This window comes from Lacerta agilis, chromosome 6 (assembly GCF_009819535.1).
Source record: "Lacerta agilis isolate rLacAgi1 chromosome 6, rLacAgi1.pri, whole genome shotgun sequence".
NCBI classification, from domain to species: domain Eukaryota; kingdom Metazoa; phylum Chordata; class Lepidosauria; order Squamata; family Lacertidae; genus Lacerta; species Lacerta agilis.
This window is the reverse complement of record NC_046317.1, coordinates 7,883,545-7,905,619: the sequence shown is the minus strand read 5'-3', so window position 1 is coordinate 7,905,619 and position 22,075 is coordinate 7,883,545. Positions and strand designations below refer to the sequence as shown.

The following is a 22,075-nucleotide window of genomic DNA, read 5'->3' as shown; positions in this document are numbered from 1 at the left end:
ATGTTGACTCAGAGGCAGTCACTAGTCAGGTAAACAAAAATACTAGTTTGGGGTCTATTACTCCTCATTTTATAACCCGGTATGTAGCTTTTGCTATAAGGAAGAAAGGGACTCCTGGCTGAAGGAGGGAAGATAGCGCCTGCTAATCATTCTCATCTGTTGAGGAAAGGCAGTCTGGAACATGTGGGCTCCCAGTTCAGGCAGTGACACTTTATCCTGATATTAGGAAGTGAGGATAGTTCTGCATTGCAGTACATTCTTACCTTCAAGCCCTACTTTTTATTATTCGATACCAACACTAAACATTTCTAAGCCTTGCAATTCATGGGGAGAAAGGGTCTCTCAGTCTGTCCTACCTCCCAGAACAGGGAAGGGATAAAATAATTAACTTCAGAATTTTTCTCTTAACAATAGATGCCTAACTGTGCCAGGTCTACTCTGACATAAGTGCCACTGAGTTCAGTGTAGCTTGGATTGCAGACTTTAAAGGGCCATGTTAGGCAGCGCCTTTTTTTAGGCAGGGCAAGAGGTTTTAAGACCCATTCTTTTGACTATTGAACTTCAATCATATTATTGTGATTGAGTTTGTAAGTGATGGGGCCACAGCTGCTTTTACAGTCTTGCTAGACAGATGCTTGTTATACAAAACTTCACTTATCTGAATATGAGGAATTAGTGCCCAAACCGTGCTGTCTATGCCACAGATTCAGACAGTCAAACATCTGGACCTGTGTGTGGTACAGTAAACAAATAAGCAGGCTTAAACAAGCCTTACACGTTGCATTTTGCTGGTTTGCAATAGCCGTTTTGCCGGAAACCATGATGAGAGGGAGGGGGAGAGATTTGTTTCCTTGCTTGCCTTTTGCAATGTTTTTTTTAGAGGGTTTTCCTGTCATTTTGGGGTCAAACCTCCATGCTCGAGAACGCATAATAAATTTCCTCATAGGAATCATTGACACGTTATGCAAAAGCTTGTGTAATTATTGATTTCCAGGAATGCATTATATTCAGTAAACACAACCTGCATGTATATAATAGTCCATGCTGGGGCTTTTTGTTTGTTGGAGTGACAAGTAACAACAGTCTGAGAGTTGCTTTTAAAAATAAGCACTGTCATGAGAAGTGACTTAGTGTTGCAACCTTTTTCTTTGGAGTTTGCAATTACAGGCTGAGAAGATAATGCCCGATAGTCTCCATACAATTTGAAATTGGATCATTTTGATTTTTGACTAAGCAGCACTACTTAGCATGCTTAATGGCTAGGAATCAAAATCTTGAAAATCAGATTCCATCTTGTGTGTTGAGCAGTGACTGGGTTCAGAAGTGTCGGATTATAAGACTACTGTTTTCCATTTACAGCCCTTCCCGAAAAGAACTTGCTACTCAGCCAGTGAAGAGCAATATAAGTCAGCAATGGACGCTGCCGGAAGGACACTGGAGGTTTTGAAAGCGCTACTACAAAAGGGCCCGCCCCCTATTTGGTTCGCAAAGAAACTGGAAACTTTACAGATGACGCTGAACAGTTTGAAGAACAGCATAAGTTGATAGATTTAATGCAGCCTTTTGAGTGACTTCGGTACTGCTCTGCAGTCCCACCAGAGATTCACAGCCCAAAGCCAAAGAAACAAAGTGCAGCCCGGTGGTAATTTTAGAGCAAGCATGTTGTATAGTCTGTTTGTAAAGGTTTACAGGGTCTTATTGGCTCGAAGAGTGAAGATACTGAGCGAAGCTTTAAGTTACTGAACGCAGAATTAAAATACATTTTTTCTATGCCATTTCCTTTGACTTCAGCCTGCCTCTTGATTACCAAGAGCATTACAAACATGTAATGGAAACTAAACTGTGAGAACTAATATTTTTGCTGTGATGCTAGTCTCCCCTAATTTAAGTTCACAGCTTCTCACACTGTACAAAAACATAGCTTTGTAAAAAGACAGCCTAGAAACTCTTGCACCTCTACCTGTTGAATCAATGTAAGCACTTTTAAAGTCTAGATTTCTCATAAGAAACAGATTACGCAAACATTTAACCAGTGAATTGTCCATTTATTTTTCCTAGTTTTCCATAAACAGTAACGGTTGGTGGGGGGAAAAAACCAGACCACACAGCCTATCCCTCTTTCCAAGCACACAGGGCTGGATGCATGAGTTGTCATTGTGGCCTAAATGCTGCAGGTGAAAAAGGCAAGCACCTGAACGGACTGAAGATACCTGTGAGGCCTTGGTGCCTGTGGAGGGGCAAAACTTGTCCAGGGCACTGCAGAAGCAGCTAACAAAACATAGCTCAAGGTCTTTTATCTGTCACCAGTTGGCATCATCTTCCCAGTTCAGCTCATCTTGCTCCCAGCCAACATCCACCTAGAATAAAGGTAAAATGCATTAATTATACCAACAAGCTCTAATAAACAAATGTTGCACAGCTAAGCTGCTATTGCTTTTTACTGGCTATCAGTGTTTATACACTTTACACAGAAGAGTAGTACAAAAGGGATGCTGAAGGCAGAGACTCCATCCCTCTCCTCCAAGCCAGGCAGTCCTGGTGGCCAATGCAGTGCTGCTCACAAACCTCATGATTCCTTTTTTCTAGCATTACATTGAGAAAGACTTAGGGCTGTATCCTATTTTAAACTGACACAACATGTTGAACAGAGGTATCCAAGTTCCAAATTCTCACCTCTGTAATTTCAGCTGCTGCAAATTTAGAAGAGAACTGTGCGTCGCATTCACTGCCGGAGACTGTGTTGAAGTTGTTCTGAATGACAGGATGGGGCCCCAGCTCTGGCAGAATCAGTAGTGCTGACGGAGGTTTGATGTCCGGGACCATGTCAGCAAACCAGTCCAGCTCTGTGTCATGCAACTCTTTCCTCTTCACCTGGATCATATATTCCTCCCCTAAACCACATTCCGACTTGGGAGGCTTCTCTAAAAGTGCCGCTTTGGGCAAACCGATTTCGTCTTGCTGGTGGTCCCCGTGGCTGTAGCTGCCACTATTGATGCTGGGTCCCGGAGGTGGATTACATTTGAGAGTTCTGAATTCTTTTCTGAGCTCAAACATAGTTGAAGGCAGCTGCAGCTCTGCGATGTCATTTAACCCTACAGCAGTGAGGCTGTTTCCTGAGGAGAGTTTAAAGTTAGGGCTATCAGCTGCACCGTCCCAAGATTTGCCATCTACATCATGACCAGAAAGACAGGGACTGCTGTTGACACAAAACTCTTTCCTTTGGCTCTCTACGCATTTTTCAGCCTCTGGCTTTTCACACTCGCTCCAGTCTGGCCATTCCTCTCCTATCTTCTCAACTGCATGCTGATAATTTCCACCATTCCTCAATATATTTAATCCACCAGGAACATTGCTTAAGTGCAGAGAGTCTTGTTCTCCTGTGAAAGACACAGAGCATATGTCTGTTTTGAGGAGGGATGCATTATAAAAAATTAAACACACCAACATACATGACTGCTTGCACTGAAGAGACATAAAAAGGTAATCCAAGCTGAAGAACAGTCCGTCAGATCAGAACATATTAATCTAGCCTGACATCCCTTGCAGCTATTAACCTGAGCTAACCTGTTAAAAATAGTAAGTTCAACGATATGAGAGGTCTGCAGTTTAAAGTGGCTAAGAGTTATAAATGCTAGATTTTTTCCATAAGGCAGAAGGCATTGCAGAATCTTGAGAACCTTTTTAGAAGCAAGGACTGTGGCAATGAAAAAGAAAGGCCGGGATTACCTTCCCTTAAGGCGACATTAGAATCTTGCCTTGGCACATGGTTCCTGCTGCTGAAGGGAAGATTCCCAGAGCCGGGGCACTTGAGAAACATAGAGTTATTCTTCTGTAGGGGCTGATAAATCAGCCTTCTCTGGCAACTTACTACATGATTAGGAGAGTCTACAAGGATACACAAACCAAAAAAATACGGAAAAAATCATCTATCAACAATATTCGCTTTTCAAAACTTCTACTTATTCATACGCAAAGATATAATTCTAAGCAGTTTAAAGTACAGCTAAATTTATTTTGAATTCTGGCATGCTTTAATGAAGCCAACCAAGCCGAATACATTTAGTATTTGCACACTTAACTGGAATTTATTTTTGTCAGTTGCACTTTTTAGCATACCAAGCACATTTGATCATTCTGCCCTGATTTCCTACAAACAGGTTTTGGGGAAAGACATGGATTTCTCTCACTTGTTAGGCTATGAAGACAGTAAGAAACAGCAGTTTGGTGTGTGTGTGTGTTTTAAGGAACTTCAAATACTGCAAGCCTAGCCCCATGGGGGAGCAGGAGCAAAGCAGATTTATTTCCTTTGTGTTGTAGTTTGGGGGAAGATATATAACAACATGGGAGACTCCTGCTGTCGCTTACATTCTCCAAACCAACAGAAGTGAGAGCTGGAAAGGGATGAAAGCTGTTCATCATTGTTGCCAAAGGTTCACGTGCCCTCGGTGGAATGAAAGATACCTAGGCTGGGCTTTTAGGCACGGTGGTGTTGTCATAAACCCATTAAAAACTGTGACAACACAAACATACATTTAGGAAGGTAGGCATCAAACGTTTTCCATAAACTATTCACTGAACACCAGAAAGGAGGATCATCTGCAGGGACAATTTCAAGATTCTGGAAGACTTTAAATGAGTTTGTTCTCCCCAACCCAAGAGAGTTTCTACCCATACATACTTAAATTTTAAGTAAAGGTTCCATTCAAAATAGACAGATTCAGGAGCTTTGGGGGGGATGAGAGAATGATCAGCTGCTCAGCATGTACACAAAATATGAACAGCTGAGCCTATTACAATTAGCGCATTGTATTTTTTATTAGGCTTGTTCCATCAATGGGAACAATGACCTCTACTAACCACTAAGTCACGCAGTGCACTTTTGACTCGCATGCCATAAGTAAATTTTCTGTTTAGAACTGGTTGCCTAAACATCCCAACCCTGAGGAGAAAATCACTGGGTTCAGCACCTATTCCCAGCTAAGAGCTAACCATCAGCCCTGGTGCTTTCCTCATTAGAGCAACAATGCCATGTCTTTTAGAAAATAGTTCGCTAATTAATCTGTTACTCCAGTTACAATCTCTACTCCGGTTTGAGGAGAAGAGCAGGCCTATGTGCAGCTCAACTGGTTTGTAGGAGAGCTTGAAACCTGCTGCTATTTACTTACCTTCTGGGGAAAGGTCTGTGGTTTTAGTGAAGCTTGGTGCTGAGCTTTTGAAGATCTTTGTCCTGTCGCCTCCCACAACAACTTCGGGTCCGAGCAGTGAAACCAGCACCCCTAAGCTTTGCAGCGTTGCAGCCACCAGAGAGTCGCTGGTATCTCGCAGCCCCAGTAAAACCTAGAATAAGGACATGCTATCAAGCACATGCCCACTCAAACTGGGGAACCGTTTGCTGCAGGTTCTTAATCCTCTCTTGGCAGCCCAACCATCTGGGGAAAAGTCCCTGTGGCATGCCTCATTCCTCTAGCCAACTTCCTTATGAAACCAATGTGGGCAAGTGAGCAAGCCCCACTTCCCTTGCAACACCCCAGCTTCTTCACAAAACCAGTAATAACGAGACACTAGATAGCATCTGCTTATGGTGGATTCTAACCCTTAACACAGACATAAGGGTTTGGAGGAGGAGGTTCAGTGCGAGTCAACATGCCAGTAAGCAGGATGTGTCATCTAAACGGGAAATAGGGCTATGATTGCACAGCATGGGCAATACGACAGGGGTGGGAAATCTGTAGCCCTTCAGGTGTGATTTGAATCCAGTTCCCAGCATGGCCAATAAACAGGGATAGAGGCCTACGTTTCCTGGCCCTGCTTCAGGAGAAGGGCACATTTGTTTCTGCGGTTACACACACACGGACACAGTAGCAAAGCTGAGGAAGGGGGGGGGGGGGGGAGATAGGACATGTGGATATAATTTACAGATATGGGCAAGAAGATTGACTTGTGCCAGTGCTGGACAGCCTTCATTTTGTTGGGAACCCCACTGCAGAAACAAGTGCTTTCTTGATACGTTAGTCCCAGATTCCTGCCTTGTCATATTCACCTGTGGCAATATTACATTTTTCAGCTCCTTCTGAGTGAACAGCTCCGCATAGGCATCCAGGTGAGACAGCAACACCATCCGAACGTGCTCTTCATGCACCTCAAACAATTTCAGCAGCACGGGGCTGACGTGCGCCTGGAACACGGCTGGAGACAGCAGGCCATTGATTTGGCTCTCGCCCACTTTATCTAAAGCAAAAAGGGTTGGAAGGGTCAACAGGGTGCCTGCTGAAGTTAGCGATTTGAAACGGCCAGCAGAGACAGGAAAATGCCTCTACTACCACAAAACCTTCAATCTTACAGTAACGAGTGGCAGCTTTTCTCTAGCGATGCTGCAGCTGGGAGCAGAAGCTTGGCGCTTCCGTCAACCAGAGAAGCAGCAGCTGCAGGGACTGCTTCTCTGCCCCCAAACTCCCAGTTGGCCTGGGATTGTAAAACTGAAGGAAAGCATGCTCGGGTCTCATATTCTGCCCAGGGCACCAAGGGCTGCTGGGTTGTGTGGCTCTGCGAGAGTTACAGCAAGCCACCTTGAGAATTGTCTAAAGATGGGACACAAATAAATGACGAAGCAGCGGCAAGTCTTCTGCATTGACCTAATGGCTCTTCTCGTGGTTGTAGGTGGGCAGACACTATAGGAAAAGCAGTCTGGAGTCTTACAGGAAAAGGAACGGCATCAGTGGGTAAGACACAGAGTACCTTTCTTCTGCCTGGTATATTTAGGCCAGAGGACAAGCTAATCTCTACAAGGGAGTTAAGAGCATCAAGCAAGGAGGAGAGGCAGCAACGGGAAAGAATGGCCGTGTTGTGGGTAGTCATACAGGTGAAACTCGAAAAATTAGACTATCGTGGAAAAGTCCATTTATGTAAGCAATTGTTTTCATTAGCTACTGGAGTTTAATATATGAGATAGACTCATGACATGCAAAGCAAGATATGTCAAGCCTTTGTTTGCTATAATTGTGATGGTTATGGCGTACAGCTGATGAAAACCCCAAAGCTGAAATTGTTAATTTGGGGTTCTCATCAGCTGTACGCCATAATCATCACAATTATAACAAACAAAGGCTTGACATATCTCGCTTTGCATGTCATGGGTCTATCTCATATATTAGTTTCACCTTTTAAGTTGGATTACTGAAAGAAATGAACCTTCCCACGATATTCTAATTTTTCGAGTTTCACCTGTATAACAGTACAGCTGTCCCCTTCAGGACAGCTTGAAATTCTGCATCCACTCACACTTCAAATGTGTTGCGCTTAATCTGAAGAGATAATGAAAACTTCACCTTTTCTTGGACCAAGGAGATGGGGAAGGAAACTCTTGACAGCTACTGGCTCAGCAAACACAAGCTGATTGAGCAACAGAGGTACCAACCGCAAAGCGATCAACTTTTCCGACAAGCCAGCCACTCTGTCCAGCAGGAATCTGTGTTGAGAGAGAAATTGCTCAGCCTTCACCATTATTGCCTCGCAATGCAATTGCCGTACCCATTTCCTTCCCTCTCCTTTCTTGCTCGCCCATTTACAACCCAAACACTGGGAGTGTATCAGTTGTATAAATGCCCAGTGATTTGGGAGCCCAGGGCTATGGCAACAGAGCAGTGGACACGATCCATTTGGGAACGGCAAATCTATTGCTGGTATTTCCAGCCCTCTGCCATCTCGGGGAATTTCCTTCCGTTACCCTGTACTTGCCATTTATTTATTCTCAGTCCTGATCACATTTTCTAGGGAGTAAGGATGCAATCCAAGACACTACCTGGGAGTAAGTCCCACTGAATGCAGTAAAGATTTATTCATGAATAAACATGCATTCGATTGCACCATAAAGGCATTTGAAGAGATAATTTTCATTTTTTGTTACACTGAAGCTTGTATCACAGCGTTATTTGGCCACACATATAAGCTGCTAGATGTTCTGATTTATCTGCATTCTTGAAGATTGCTTAAGTCTCACCCATGCTGGCCCCGAGTGATTTCTCCAGAAGGAATGCAGCCCTCAAAAGCAAAAGATTTCTATGCCCCTGCAGTGTAAGCCTATTCATTAAGAGTACTGGCGTGCTTGAAGTGAGGAACGTCAAGTGTCTCTAAACATCTACAGAGTGCAATTCATCCGGCCCTACATATCGTAGCTCAGTACTACACGATTATTTGCAGGATCAGACCACCATTCAGACCAGCAGCGCTCAACCAGCTAACTTCCCCGACCCTATGTACACGGCTTTGGTTATTTTTACTTTTAAAATGTAGTATCCTCTTTTTTGCATCAAAATGGTGCTTATTGTTTATGTTGGAAATATGGAATGGGCATGGAGGAGAGAAATGTTCACTGCATGCTTCACAACTGTACTAATACCTGTCTAAAGTGGGGGCTCTGTTGCCACTAAGTTACGGTCCTAAAATGAACTAGCTGAGACAGCGATTCTCATTTGCACCCTCCTATAGGTACATGAGAACTAGAAATTAGACAAGACGTCCCTTGCAGTCATTACAAAAAGGAAGTTATTTTTCTGCAACGTGCTACTGCTCTGACAGACACAAAACAGAACGTTCTTCAAGAATGTTACCACAGCTTTTTTGGAGTTAAAACCAAATCACACAGTTGACGCCACAGTTACCAGAGAAAATACTAATCAAAATACTATGGGAAAGACTTTTTTAAAATATTGGCAAGCTAACCCAATAATCAATTAGCTACTGACATTTTTCACTTACTTGAAAAATTCAGTTTTCTCCTCTTCCGTTTTCAGTGTTAGACTGTTCAGAAAGCTCACAACTTCCAGGAAATCATTTCTGATAATTAAAAAAAAAAGTCACTATGCGTCAAGAATTGAGAAGCAGAAGCAAAAGGAATTCAGTATCCACAAAGGAACAGAAATGCTTAAGTAAAGTAGAGATAGTGAAAGAAGGGTGAGCTTTTTTCTCTCATTTCATGCTGCTGGAAATCAAGGGACCATCTAATGAAGCTGAATGCTGGAAGAATCAGGACAGACAAAAGTACTTCTTTACACGGTGGTATGAGATCACTGGTTATGGTCATGCCCATTAACTTCAATTGGGTCTAGTGAAAGTACAACCAACAGTGGATACAACTCTTTTATCTTTAGAAGGAAATTAGAGGACCTGGCCTTAGCCTACTTAAGTCTTCAGATGAATACTTAAAACTTTAGAATGTATATTAACTGACAGAACTGAATTACGCAACAATTCTAATAATAAGATACTGTGACATTTCTCTTAATCATAACTTCTTGCAATTATGGTTGGAAAGTATATTTTGTTTATCAGAGGCCAGTATTTAGGAAATTTTGACTACTGGGTATGAGAAATGTCGGCAAATGTAACCTGGAAAATCTGGATTAATAATAATAATAATAATAATAATAATAATAATAATAATAATAATTTATTTGTACCCCACCCATCTGGCTGAGCTTCCCCAGCCACTCTGGGCAGCTCCCAAACGAATGTTAAAACAATACAGCATTAAATATTAAAAACATCCCTAAACAGGGCTGCCTTCAGATGTCTCTTAAAAATAGGATAGCTGCTTATTTCCTTGACATCTGATGGAAGGGTGTTCCACAGGGTGGGCGCCACTACCGAAAAGGCCCTCTGCCTGGTTCCCTGTAACATCGCTTTTCGCAATGAGGGAACCGCCAGAAGGCCCTCGGTGATGGACCTCAGTGTCTGGGCTGAACGATGGGGGTGGAGACACTCCTTCAGGTATACAGGACCGAGGCCGCTTAGAAGAGCGTCATTTCCTATCACACCACTAAAATTGGAGTGCTTGCCCTTGTAGCATATGATGGTCACTTTAACCCCCCGCTCCTAATCCGTCATGAAATTATTTTAAGGAGTATGCTTGTTACAATTCCCCAGTTGTACGGCTCCTTTCGCCCACACTCAAGAAACCTCTGATAATGACCTCTGGATTTCATACTCAGGTAAGATTTTAAGGCATCAGTACACATTCTAGGAGGATGCTCACCTGAAGAATTCGTGCAACAATAAACTGGACAGTGGAGAGCGGCCCATAAAATCTGGGTTTAACAAAGTAGACCGTAAGGTGTGGTGAAAGCTGGATATAACATCCTCTGAAACTAAAAGACAGTTTAGCAGTCAAATCTATGTTAGAAACTCAGAACAAAAAGACAGACTCAAGCGATAGTAGGGGTAGTTAAGGTTTGCTCTTCTGCACCATAAGCTTAACAGCAACACGTTCAACAACAGGAATGACTTCCCCTGCAGTTGTTTAAGAATGCAGAAAACAAGGTTGGGCCAGATGGCAATGCAAGCACTAAGTACTAAGAAATATCCTTCCACACCAACACAAGGAGAGAACACCCTTAAAAATAACATTAGCTTCCACTTTAGGACTTAGTCCTACTTCATAAATTACGGGAAAGTACTCTTAAGGAAGTCATTCCTCTTGCCATTTAGCTGGTGGAGCTTCCGCAGGTATGTGGCACCAATGCCTGGGAATATTTAGGGCAGATTCTCTTCCACCAAGTGGGCCAATAATATAAAATAAAAGGAATATGCCATAATGACCTCAATACAGATTACCATGCTATTTATCTAATCCCTTGGCTAATACAGGGGCGTAGCAAGGGGGTGGGTGGGCTGACCCAGGTTCCATAATGGAGGGGGTGCCAAATTATCAGGGAACAATTTTTTTTGAAAAAAGTTTCTGAATTTTTTTAAAAAATGCCTGCTCCGAAGGTCTTTTCTTACTATACTAGGAATTATATAGCTATATATGAAATTTCATGCATATCGGTTAATATCTTGACCCTTGGCTTTTTTCCTATGTCATGAAGGCTGAAATTTCAGTTCAGAGAACACTTACTGTTCCCAACCCTAACCCTGTGGAAAGCCATCTAATTAGACTTTAATTTGATTTTGATTTTTTTTTAGGAGATAATTTAATTATTGGTTGATTTTATACCCATGTTATGTATCTGATGTTAGCCACCCTGAGCCCGACTTCGGTTGGGGAGGGCGGGATATAAATAAAAGTTTTTTATTATTATTAGTTGTTATTATTCCTTTGTAAGAAAATATGAAATAACGTACAACCATTTTTGCCGGGGGGGGGGGGGGAAATCAATGGGGGGGTTGACAAGAATTTTCCCGGGTACCACCTGACCTTCACATGCGACAAAAAAATTTTTTGCCCCCGGGTGCCAATTTACCTTGCTATGCCCCTGGGCTAATATATGCAGGTGAGACAATTAAGCCACTGCTATGTCTGCACTCTGCATGTGCTCTAGAGCGCAACTGAGAAACCATTTTAAATAGCAAACCGCTGTTAGCTGCTGCACAGCGCTTGCATTTAGGACAGCTGTTGCTCAGACTCATTACAGTAGAATCTCCCATGGAGGAACCTTGTATATTAAAATCCCTCGATATTATTCATTACCATCTTTAAGAGACAGCATGTTGTCCATGAAATTGCAAACAAAACCATCACGACACTTAAGTCATTTCCTACATGGGGAATATCTGGAACCAGAACATTTGTTCAACAACACCACCAAATCCTGAACTATCGGGGAACAACTCGGTTCCTCCGGAGTGAACGTTCTGCTAAGGCAACAATTTTAACTGCAAGGAAGTATTTTCCATACCAAAAGCAGCTCCTTAGAAGATTTAGTCACAAAGGAAACTTGGGATTACTTATTTGCAATGATGCCATTTCAATTCCAAGAACTCTTACCCTCTTCATTTAAAAAAGTCAGCAGGTTTTCAACCATTACACCAAATGAATAGGCATCGCGGGAATGCCCTCGGCCGTCAGGAAGAAGTTGGAAGTCTTCAGACTAGAGTCATAGAAAGAGGATCACACAGCAGAAACTGGCTTAGTCCCTTTGAAAATAATTCCCACCTCTGACTCCAGACAGTTTGTACAAAATTTATTTGATATCCCTGCCTTTCCATTAAAGTGTTCAACGCAAATTACAAAAAATTAAGAACAGTACCATAATAAAATACAAAAACAATGGAAAACAACAGACCATATAGTAGCAAGGAGTCTAAAAAACGCAAAAGCTTCAAAAGTCTAGTCACAAATTGAAAAAGAAAAACAGGATACTGTACGGAAATTTAAATACACTTTACATGTTAAAATATGACTTGAAAAGGCAAGCAGGGATTTTTGTGGTACCAAACACACAAAGATCGTAACCGGCAGCCGGTTACGATCTTTGTGTGTTTGGTATAACGTTAGTCGTGACCTTGGTTCTTTTGGGATTCTTGTGGTGCCAAAGTTGGACTCTGGTTAAAAATGTTTACAGGCAGAAAATCCAGAGACAACGTTCTTGAGGGTTTCCCCCACGCAATTCCAAAATAGAAAGTAACTTCCCCACAGAAGATAACGGTAAATTAACTGCTTATTGGCTCCACCCATCAAATTAAAAGTGGATAGTTTTCTGAGCTTATTTTTCAGATCTCCCACATAAACAATGGAGAAAACTTGCCAGTTCTTCAGGTGGAATGCCAGTCTTCTCCCGTATTGACTTGATACTATGCAGGAACTATAAAGAGAGAAGAAGCCTTTGAGCCAATGAATGGTGATTTTAGCACTGTGCAACACTATGACTTATTAAATTTGCAAACCACCCTTCATCGGTAGATCTCGGGGGGACTGAGACACGACAAGCTATGAAAATGTTAGCTGTCATCCTTATAATCTTGGCCATACATTGATCAAATATTCAAGAAGCTGTGTCTTTCCTCTCTGTTTCACCCCCGAAGTAGCGGCTAACCAGAATGCCTTGCCCAACACAGTGCTTTTCAATCTGTGCTCTGTAGAAGCATGGGCTCCTCAACAGGATATATGAAAGTGGGAGTAAAACCACTCAGGCTGCCTCTACAGGTGAAACTCAAAAAATCAGAATATCGTGGAAAGGTTCATTTCTTTCAGTAATTCAACTTAAAAAGGTGAAACTAATATATGAGATAGACTCATGACATGCAAAACGAGATATGCCAAGCCTTTATTTGTTATAATTGTGATGATCATGGCATACAGCTGATGAGAACCCCAAATTTGGGGTTTTCATCAGCTGTACGCCATAACCATCACAATTATAACAAACAAAGGCTTGACATATCTCGCTTTGCATGTCATGAGTCTATATCATATATTACCAGTAAACTCCAGTAGCTAATGAAAACAATTGCTTACATAAATGGACTTTTCCACGATATTCTAATTTTTTGAGTTTCACCTGTATTTCGTGGAGCTAAGTTTCCTTTTATGGCTCCATCATAGAGGAAAATTGCTCCACACAAAAGCATAGCACTGTGCCAGCCAAAAGGAACAGGAGGTGCTGATGATAGGCACTTCTAAAATTCTTATTTGAAAAATGCACCTAAGAATAGCCTGAATCAGCTGGCACAGTAAACCAAACTACGGCTCACAGCTGCTTTGCTCTACAGTTCTCTGTGCTCTCGTGCCGTGCTGAGCTAAACCAACATTTGCGTTATTGGGTGGACCGAACTAGGATTACTGATTAAGCTCTGCCAACAATAACCATGAGCTGCAGCCAAGAATAAACCCAGAAAACCCAAGTGGCAATAGCATTATTCTCAGGTCTGCCATGCTATTAAAAAAAAAGGTTGAGTTGATTTCATTTGTGATATTTTACTTCACGTTTAGGAAATATTTTGTATACTTCTTTACTATGTTTATTGTCAACTTCTTGTACAGTGGTGCCCCGCTAGACGAATGCCTCGCAAGACGAAAAACTCGCTAGACGAAAAAGTCTATGGGGCTGCCTCGCAAGACGAAAATTTTTCGTCTTTTTTTTTCAGTCTAGCGAAAGTGCGGCTGTCATTGCCGCTTCGCTAGACAAAAAACCCGCTAGACGAAAATTTTTGCAGAACGAATTATTTTCGTCTAGCGGGGCACCACTGTATTTTGGTCCTTGGTTTTTATGTGTAATGTTGATGTAGATACTAAAGCAGATGCTCTATTTAGTCGTGCTTTTACAGAATGTATAAATTCCCTGGTATTGTTTGCATAACCCAGGCGTGGGCAAACTTGGCCTCCCAGATGTTTTGAGACTACAGGTGAAACTCGAAAAATTAGAATATCATGGAAAAGTCCATTTTATGTAAGCAATTATTTTCATTAGCTACTGGAGTTTAATATATGAGATAGACTCATGACATGCAAAGCGAGATATGTCAAGCCTTTGTTATAATTGTGATGATTGTGGCGTACAGCTGATGAGAACCCCAAAGTTGAAAATGTTAATTTGGGGTTCTCATCAGCTGTACGCCATAATCATCACAATTATATCAAATTAAGGCTTGGCATATCTTGCTCTGCATGTCATGAGTCTATCTCATATATTAGTTTCATCTTTTAAGCTGAATTACTGAAAGAAATGAACCTTTCCACGATATTCTAATTTTTTGAGTTTCACCTGTACAATTCCCACCATCCCTGACCTCTGGTCCTGTTTAGCTAGGGATGATGGGAGTTGTAGTCCCAAAACATCTGGAGGGCTGAGTTTGCCTATGCCTGGTACAACCTACGTTGTTAACCACTTGCTTTGTTCAAATATAAGCAGGATATAAATTGCCCAAATAAGTAAATAACTTGCTTGTTCATTGCAGCCTACAGGAGCTAGTGAACTTTTGGCTAAAAGATAATTAGCTGCCAGTCTTGTTGAAACGCCATCGTTTAAGGCCCTCCAGACAATGTTCTAGTCCAGCTAGTCAGGGATGCTGGAAGATGCAATCCAACGACATCTTTGGGATCGATGTTTGCTACTCCTGGTTTAGGGAATCTGCCAGCTTGCTTCACCCTTTATTTCAAGGCAACAAGGCTTGCTAATGAGCCCACACACATTTCAGCCTAACAAACTTTACATTACCCGACGCAGGGAGTTCAATAGCAAAGACCACCCAGAAGCCAGGATGTGCCCTCCTTGGGCATGGCAAAGGAGTGGACTATGTGGCTCTACCTCTGCTGTTGCTTCATTCTGCTTGCAGACAGTTTCCATGCCTCCTAGTTTCCAGTGCCCATCTTCACTCACAAATACAGAAGATAAGCAAACGTTGTTGTGTGTCAGGTGTCCCTAGAATACATTTTGAAAGGAAGGGAAAACATACAATAAGACTGGGAATAATTGTAGGCATAAAACGCTCGTTAGTACTAATTGGGTGTCACGAGACTCCAGAGGAGAGCTGGTCAAAACCACAGAGGAGGTTTATATGCCACCAGAGAGCTCTTGCAAGCAGAGGAGCTGTATGCCAGGCCAAATTTAACTAGCATAACTCAGTTTACTCCCAACACACCATATCTGGGCAAGGAGAGAATTTTTCACTGCCTCAGGGTGTGCTCCCTTCAAATCTGCAGGAGAAGCACAAAACAACCGCTGAACAAACCAGATGGGAGACATTGCAATGAATCATGTAAAACACTGGAAAAATACAAAGCCAGCCGCAGAAGGCACGTGGTCTGTTGTGCATTTCAAAAGGCATTTTCCTTTATTCCGACCCCTATGATGGTAATATTGCCAACTGCCTAGCAGAAATGAATTTCCTTTAACTGCAAAACCCACAACTCCCAACTCCAGGAGCATAGGAAGGTCACAATTCTTTATGCTACTAATTTCACCTAGCATAGTTTCACATGTCACATACATATAAACCTCCTCTTCTTGCTGTTCTCCCACACCAGCCAAAATTCAATGCATTATTTTAAAAATCAGATTTCTAGTTCAAAACATAGCATATAAATAACGAGATTATGCAAAAGTATAAGTTTAATATATCTGCAAAAAAAAAAAGTTTGCTCAAAGGAGGTCTTGCAATAAAGAATTTGTTTTACTTCTGGAACATATTACGCAACATGCATATCCAAGGGGTCTTCCTAATATATGCCGTTTCAAAACCAGACAGTGACAATCATCAATATATTAACCTGGAAGACTGAATGAGGCCTCCTTCTTGCCATCTAAAAGCAGCCCAGTAGCTTTGCTTTCAGTTAGCATTAAGTTAATTAATTTAGCTTTGAAACTGCTCATTTGGGGGGGGGGGACAAGACTGAAGACATATGATTTTACATGTCCAATATCTTGCATTCAAAGTAGCAATGACCAAGTCCACTTCCTCAAGCAAAGCTCCCTCCACACACTACAACTGGTTTAGGGCAGGGGTGACCGGCTCTCAAGAAACTGAGATCTACTTTCAGAATTAAAAACTACCCCAGTTTTTGGGGGGTTCAGCTCAAAGTTGTTGAGCTTTTTTAGGGAGCAAAAAAACACCGGGTTTTGGGGGTTTTAAAAAAGTTTTTTGGGGGGAAACTTCCACTTTGGGGGGGGGGGGATGAAGGCAAGGGAGAAAGAGGTAAAGTAACTCACAAAAATATCACTATGGATGAAAACAGCAGCACAGAGGAAGCTCCATCTTCCCTTCCAGAGGTCAAACAACAATGGAGGGCAGGCCAGGAGTCAGTTTTACCGACGCTAAGGAAAGGGAGCCAGAGATTGACCATGATCTATCAAAACTGCACAGGATCTACCAGTAGATCGTGATCGACCTGTTGGACACCCCTGGTTTAGGCCATGCCAATCAATGTGGTGCTCTCCAGATGTTGTGGACTCCAACTCTCATAATGCCTAACCATGGGCTGATGAGAACTGTGGTCAAGCTACCTAGAGGGCACCAAGGCTTTCATATCTTAAACATTCACCTCCATTCCTAGAAGTAAGAGAGAAAACCAAACCAAAAACTCACCCTATCATGGAGGAAGACGAGAGCCTGCAAAACATCATAGATACCAGCGCATATCTCTGGAGAAGAGAGGGCCTCCAGTACTTTCTCCAGTGGCTGAACACGCTCTGTAACCAGGTGGATTCCATCTGTTTCCACAGTACAAGAAAGGAAGCGCAGGAGGCAAGGGTGGCGCAAAGTTTTCAGGTGCTTCCAAAACGCAAGATAAAGCAACTCAGTATGGGGCATCAGCTTATACGTCACACATTCAAACAGGGGAAAGGAACAGTAGCCTACATTGCTTTTTTGGCACAGCTATGATTTTCACATGCTAACAATTTGATTATTTAATTTCTACGCTGCTTAATATATTTAAAATATATCCAAGCACTGTACAAAAAACAAAACAAAACACGGAAGCAACAGTAGTCAACTTAAATAAAACATTACAAAAATACAGTTACATATTAAAAAGTTGCATTAATACAAAGTTACTTATGTAAATCGGTATCAATTCATTTTCCTCGACATACCCTCCCTCTCGGCCTCCAGGTTCTCACCCCGGGTTCAAACAAACTCCCCACCCACAAACGCCTCACAATGAGAATTATTTCTTGAAACAGCAGGCATCACCATAGGTCTATCACTCTAGATTTGCTTTTCATGAAGGCCCAAGGTGGGTGGTGCTCAGGCTGCCTACAGCTGTGCCCCATTCTCCACACCCAGTTCCAGGTGCAGCACGTTGGCTGAGTTTTCCCAGGGATCCAGAAGATGGGGAAAGGGTGTTTCTCAACTCTCAGCTCTTCCTTCATTTGCCATTTTCTTTTCTTGCTCTGTATACCCTTGTTCAGTGCTGACAGCTCTATAACATATTTCTAGTTTTCACCAGTTTCTGCTCATGTTTTGCACTGGTGAGTTTGAGCTGTGTTGGTTAGCCAAATCAGAAAGAAGCTGAGTCATATAAGCTCAAGGTGCTGTGAATTACCGTATTTTTTTGCCCCATAAGACGCACCTGAACACAAGACGCACCTAGTTTTTAGAGGAAAGGGGGAAAGCCCTGCTTTTTTAAGGATCAGCTGAAAGTGGTGCAGCTTTTTTTTGCAAAGGGCAAAGCCCTGCTTTTTTTGAGGATCAGTTGAAAGTGGTGCAGCTTCTTTTTCAAAGAGGAAAAGCCCCATTTTTATGGGGTTCAACTCACAGTTCTGCAGCTTCTAGTCCTACAGCCATTTTTACAGTTTCCAGACAGATAATCTAATCAGCCAGTCACATGTCGCTGGGGAAACAAACAGCCTCTCTCTGCATTCAACAATGGAGGCCTGGGCAAGGGGGCGGGGCTGGAAAGGGAGCCTTATCTCTCTCCTGATCACTTGCTGAATGGCTGTTCAGTGGCTTCCTTTCAACACCCCTTTCTCTCTTTGTAAAAAAAGGAGCACGATCTGCTTTTGGCCTCTAGGCAATTCAGCTCCAGGGACCATGCATTCGCTCCATAAGACACACAGACATTTCCCCTTACTTTTGAGGAGGAAAAAAGTGCATCTTATGGAGCAAAAAGTACAATAGCTAGAATTCCTGTTAGTTTGGTTTGGCTCCTGCTCTAAGTTGGGTGAGTAGGGAAGAGAGAAAGCCTGCTACAAAAGGAGGATATTGTACTATTCCCAACCCAAGAGTTATCATTGTCTCTGAGGTCGGTAGGTCTTTTAATATGAACCACGCACTGCTGGTGAAGCAAGTTTAAAATTTTAAAAAATAAATAATATGCAAAATGCAATACGATACCTTGGCAGCTTTGTTAACGTTGTCTTCATTTTCTCTCTTGTACACAAAGACGGACGCAAGTTTGCCACGCTGCAGTACCGCTGGGTAAATATTGACTCCAGAGGGTAAAGTAAACGGAGGCTCTTGCAACGCATCACGCTTTAAAGCGCTGCTCTCTGAGCCCATTACCTTGTAAATTCAAGCCGTTTTGCAGCGGGGGTTTTTCCTAGTGTCAAAGCAACTTTAAAGAGAAGCGATCCCAGACAAATTAGTCCCAAGAGATGTTACTGTAAATTCCTCATAGCATTCTCTGCACAAAGATGAAAGACACAATAAATAATTTTAGATATTGTTTGGGTTTTTCCTCACAATTTTTTTTTTAGCTTAATGCTGCAATTCTAAATGAGACTTAGGTAAAGGTAAAGGGACGCCTGACCATCAGGTCCAGTCATGTCCGACTCTGGGGTTGCGGTGTTCATCTCACTCCATAGGCCGAGGGAGCCGGCGTTTGTCCACAGACAGTTTTTTCTGGGTCATGTGGCCAGCATGACTAAGCTACTTCTGGCGAACCGGAGCAGCGCACGGAAACGCCGTTTACCTTCCTGCCGGAGCGGTACCTATTTATCTACTTGCACTTTGATGTGCTTTCAAACTGCTAGGTGGGCAGGAGCTGGGACTGAGCAACGGGAGCTCACCCCGTGGCAGGGATTCGAACCACCGACCTTCTGATCAGCAAGTCCTAGACTCTGTGGTTTAACCCACAGCGCCACCTGGGTCCCTCTTACTTTCAAGTAAACATGCATAGGATTGCCTTGAATCAGTCTTGGGGCAAAGGGTTCGAATTCCAATCAGTGTGTTAAGCATAGAGATTCCAAGGTTCAAAAGACATCATCAATTTTTAACAGTTCTTCGTGTTAAGGAAACAGCCACACTATTTCTATCAGTTAATGCTAAAACATAAAGCCAGAAGTAGGAATGTACACAGGAAAGCACCAGAATCTGCATTCTCTGGAAGCAGCGGATTAGCTGTGCTCACTTCCCAGCCCACATTTTGTTCAGTCAAAAGCGGCAAAGGCGAGAAGTCCACTTTAAACTTCTCCATGAACATGGTGTATTTGGGGTTTATAAACCAATCCAAAGAATTTCACAGGAGCATAAGACTGTAGCGTTGGAAACCTTTGCCCAACGTGGAACTCGAATCCATGACCCTGAAATTAAGAGTCTCATGCTCTACTGACTGAGCTATCCAGACACCTTGAAAAAATTTTAAATTTTGGAATTGGATCCTTTCAAAAACCTATGCCAATGAGAGAGGGAGAGAACCAGAAAAGTTAATCAATAAGAAAGCGGTTTACACGCTGTATTAAGAAATAAAGAACTAAGTTGTGTTCATCTGCAACAGGCTATGTAATCACTTGTGGATTTGCCCCTTGAGTCTAATGTTGAAACCTCTAACCATCCCTATAGGCTGCACAAGTTTTTCTTTGGTCGTTGGCTCTGAAGAATACAGAAACAGCCTACTTCTCGTGCCTTCTAAGCACTTTTGTGTATTTTAGGTATGAAGCAGTCTTTCTTTTCTGTCTGCTCTCAAGTCCTGGCAACATCAATGACCAGACTGCATACGTCCCGCTGGTGGCTTACTACTTCTGTACAGTACTGCCTTTACAGCACCAGGTTTCAGATGCGGAACATGGCTGTATTTTCTGGTTTTCCTCTGCAGCCTTAAGCTGGTAAAACTGAGACTTTTTTTAATACTCCGGAAAAATGTGTTTGTTACACAACACCACCCCCACCTGTTTTTTGTGTGGACAAAATCAGACAGAAGAGTATTACGTTAAACCATTAATATTTTCGTGTGTGTTATTTAAACAAAGTTTGATGAGAACCTGGAATTTAGCGCCAGTAATTACGTGTTGCTTTATGTCAAACCCAGCTAAGATAATCTGCCACTCATGCCGACACACAGCAAAGGTTATACCATCATTTGCGTGATTTTGCTTACCCTACCCAACAAAAAAACCTTGATTTTCCCAACTCTTTGCTTTGTAGTAGTAGTAGTAGTAGTAATAATAATTTAGTTATACCCTGCCCATCTGGCTGGGTTTCACTAGCCACTCTGGGCGGCTCCCAACGGAATATTAAAAATAGAATCAAACATTAAAAACTTCCCTAACAGGGCTGCCTTCAGATGTCTTCTAAAAGTCAGATAGTTGTTTATTTCCTTGGCATCTGATGCGAGGGCGTTTGTTCTCTGGCCAAACTGTGTCATCAGGGAAAGTCTTCAGTTATCAGGCACACATACAAATACAAACACACAAACACACACACACACACACACCCAAGTCTTGTGACACTTTAGAAACCAACAGGCCTTCTGTAATAAAAGTTTCAAAGGGCAAGAACTACATTTGTCAGATGCAGGAAGGAAGGGCTGTTCTAAGCCAGCAAGTGCACAGCTGCTATGAAGACAACAGCAGCTCTTGGACACAAGAGATGCATCTTTGTGTTAACAGACCTACCGCTGCCTATTGCGTTTTGCAGCCTTGTGGGTCCCACTCTTAACTCCCACCACCAACAGCAACGTGGTACGCACACCTTTTTTGCACATATAGTTCAGGGTGCACTATGCGTCTGACTGGGCTCCGTTCTGCAAGGGATTCTCCCATAATGAAGCTGCCCCGTGTTTAAGGCGTCTTGCAAGACTTTGGTGTTTTGCTGCAATGTCCAGTCACAGCTCTTCCCTGGAGCAAACGAATGTGAACCTATGTGTTTGAAGGGAAAATCTAATTTGCATTCCACCAGGCCTTAAGGAGAGCCCTGACAGGTCACTGACAAGCAGCACCATCAACTGACATGTATCATCATCATCATCATCATCATCATCATCTTTTCTTTACCATTATTACTACTACTTTTATTTTCCTTTTCTTTTTATTACCCTTTCTTTACCTTTTTATCACTATCCATCATTATTACCTTTTCTTTACCTTTTTATCATCATCATCATCTATTGAATTTCTATACCGCCCTCTACCCGGAGGTCTCACGGCGGTCCACTGAATAAAACCAAAACCACAAAATACATAACCAAAACAAAAACAACAAGAAGACATCTGAAGGCAGCCCTGTTTAGGGAAGCTTTTAATATTTGATGGATTATTGTATTTTAATATTTTGTTGGAAGACGCCAAGAGTGGCTGGGGAAGCCCAGCCAGATGGGCGGGGTATAAATAATAAATTGTTGTTGTTGTTGTTATAACCTTGCAATTACCGAAAAAAACCCACCACTCTCTCTCGCGCGCAAACACGGGCGCAATATAAAAGGCAACACAAGCTCCTCCAATGGACTCAGATCTAGATCCCCCGAAAGGGTTTTTTTGGGGGGGGTCCCCAATTCCAGCCCCCCTCCCCCCTCAGAGCGGAGCTGGAAGGAGCGGGGCCCAAGGCGGACTAGGCCCGGAGGGGCGACGGCCCCCTTCCCGCCCCCTATGCGCCCCGCTCACCTGCCGAGGGCGGGGGGCGACCCCCGTGCCGCCCTTCCCTTCTC

The 22,075-nt window shown here is 42.6% G+C and overlaps 2 protein-coding genes across 5 annotated transcripts in view; one reads left to right on the top strand and one right to left on the bottom strand.

Moving 5' to 3' along the window:
- C6H1orf112 (chromosome 6 C1orf112 homolog) overlaps positions 1-2,085 on the top strand; it is a 27,972-nt gene extending 25,887 nt beyond the window's left edge. The window contains exon 24 of the mRNA XM_033151340.1: positions 1,360-2,085. Coding sequence (XP_033007231.1) covers positions 1,360-1,545 — 186 coding nt within the window. The 3' untranslated portion in view covers positions 1,546-2,085. The remainder of the gene's footprint in view (positions 1-1,359) is intronic.
- On the bottom strand, positions 1,871-22,075 carry SCYL3 (SCY1 like pseudokinase 3). Of its 4 annotated transcripts, none has more exons than XM_033151336.1 (14): positions 22,032-22,069; positions 18,550-18,838; positions 16,798-16,983; positions 15,021-15,134; positions 12,522-12,578; positions 11,762-11,864; positions 10,031-10,142; positions 8,755-8,832; positions 7,326-7,465; positions 6,041-6,228; positions 5,166-5,337; positions 3,727-3,885; positions 2,674-3,377; positions 1,871-2,357 (listed from the first exon to the last, which is right to left on the bottom strand). In XM_033151336.1, the coding sequence occupies exons 2-14, from the start codon at positions 18,712-18,714 to the stop codon at positions 2,301-2,303; spliced, it is 2,235 nt and encodes a 744-aa protein (XP_033007227.1). In that variant the 5' UTR covers positions 18,715-18,838; positions 22,032-22,069; the 3' UTR covers positions 1,871-2,300. The 4 variants fall into 4 exon arrangements, with proteins under 4 accessions (XP_033007227.1, XP_033007228.1, XP_033007229.1 ...); XM_033151337.1 differs by lacking the exon at positions 22,032-22,069 and adding an exon at positions 19,314-19,335; XM_033151338.1 differs by lacking the exon at positions 3,727-3,885 and having other exon boundaries at positions 22,032-22,075.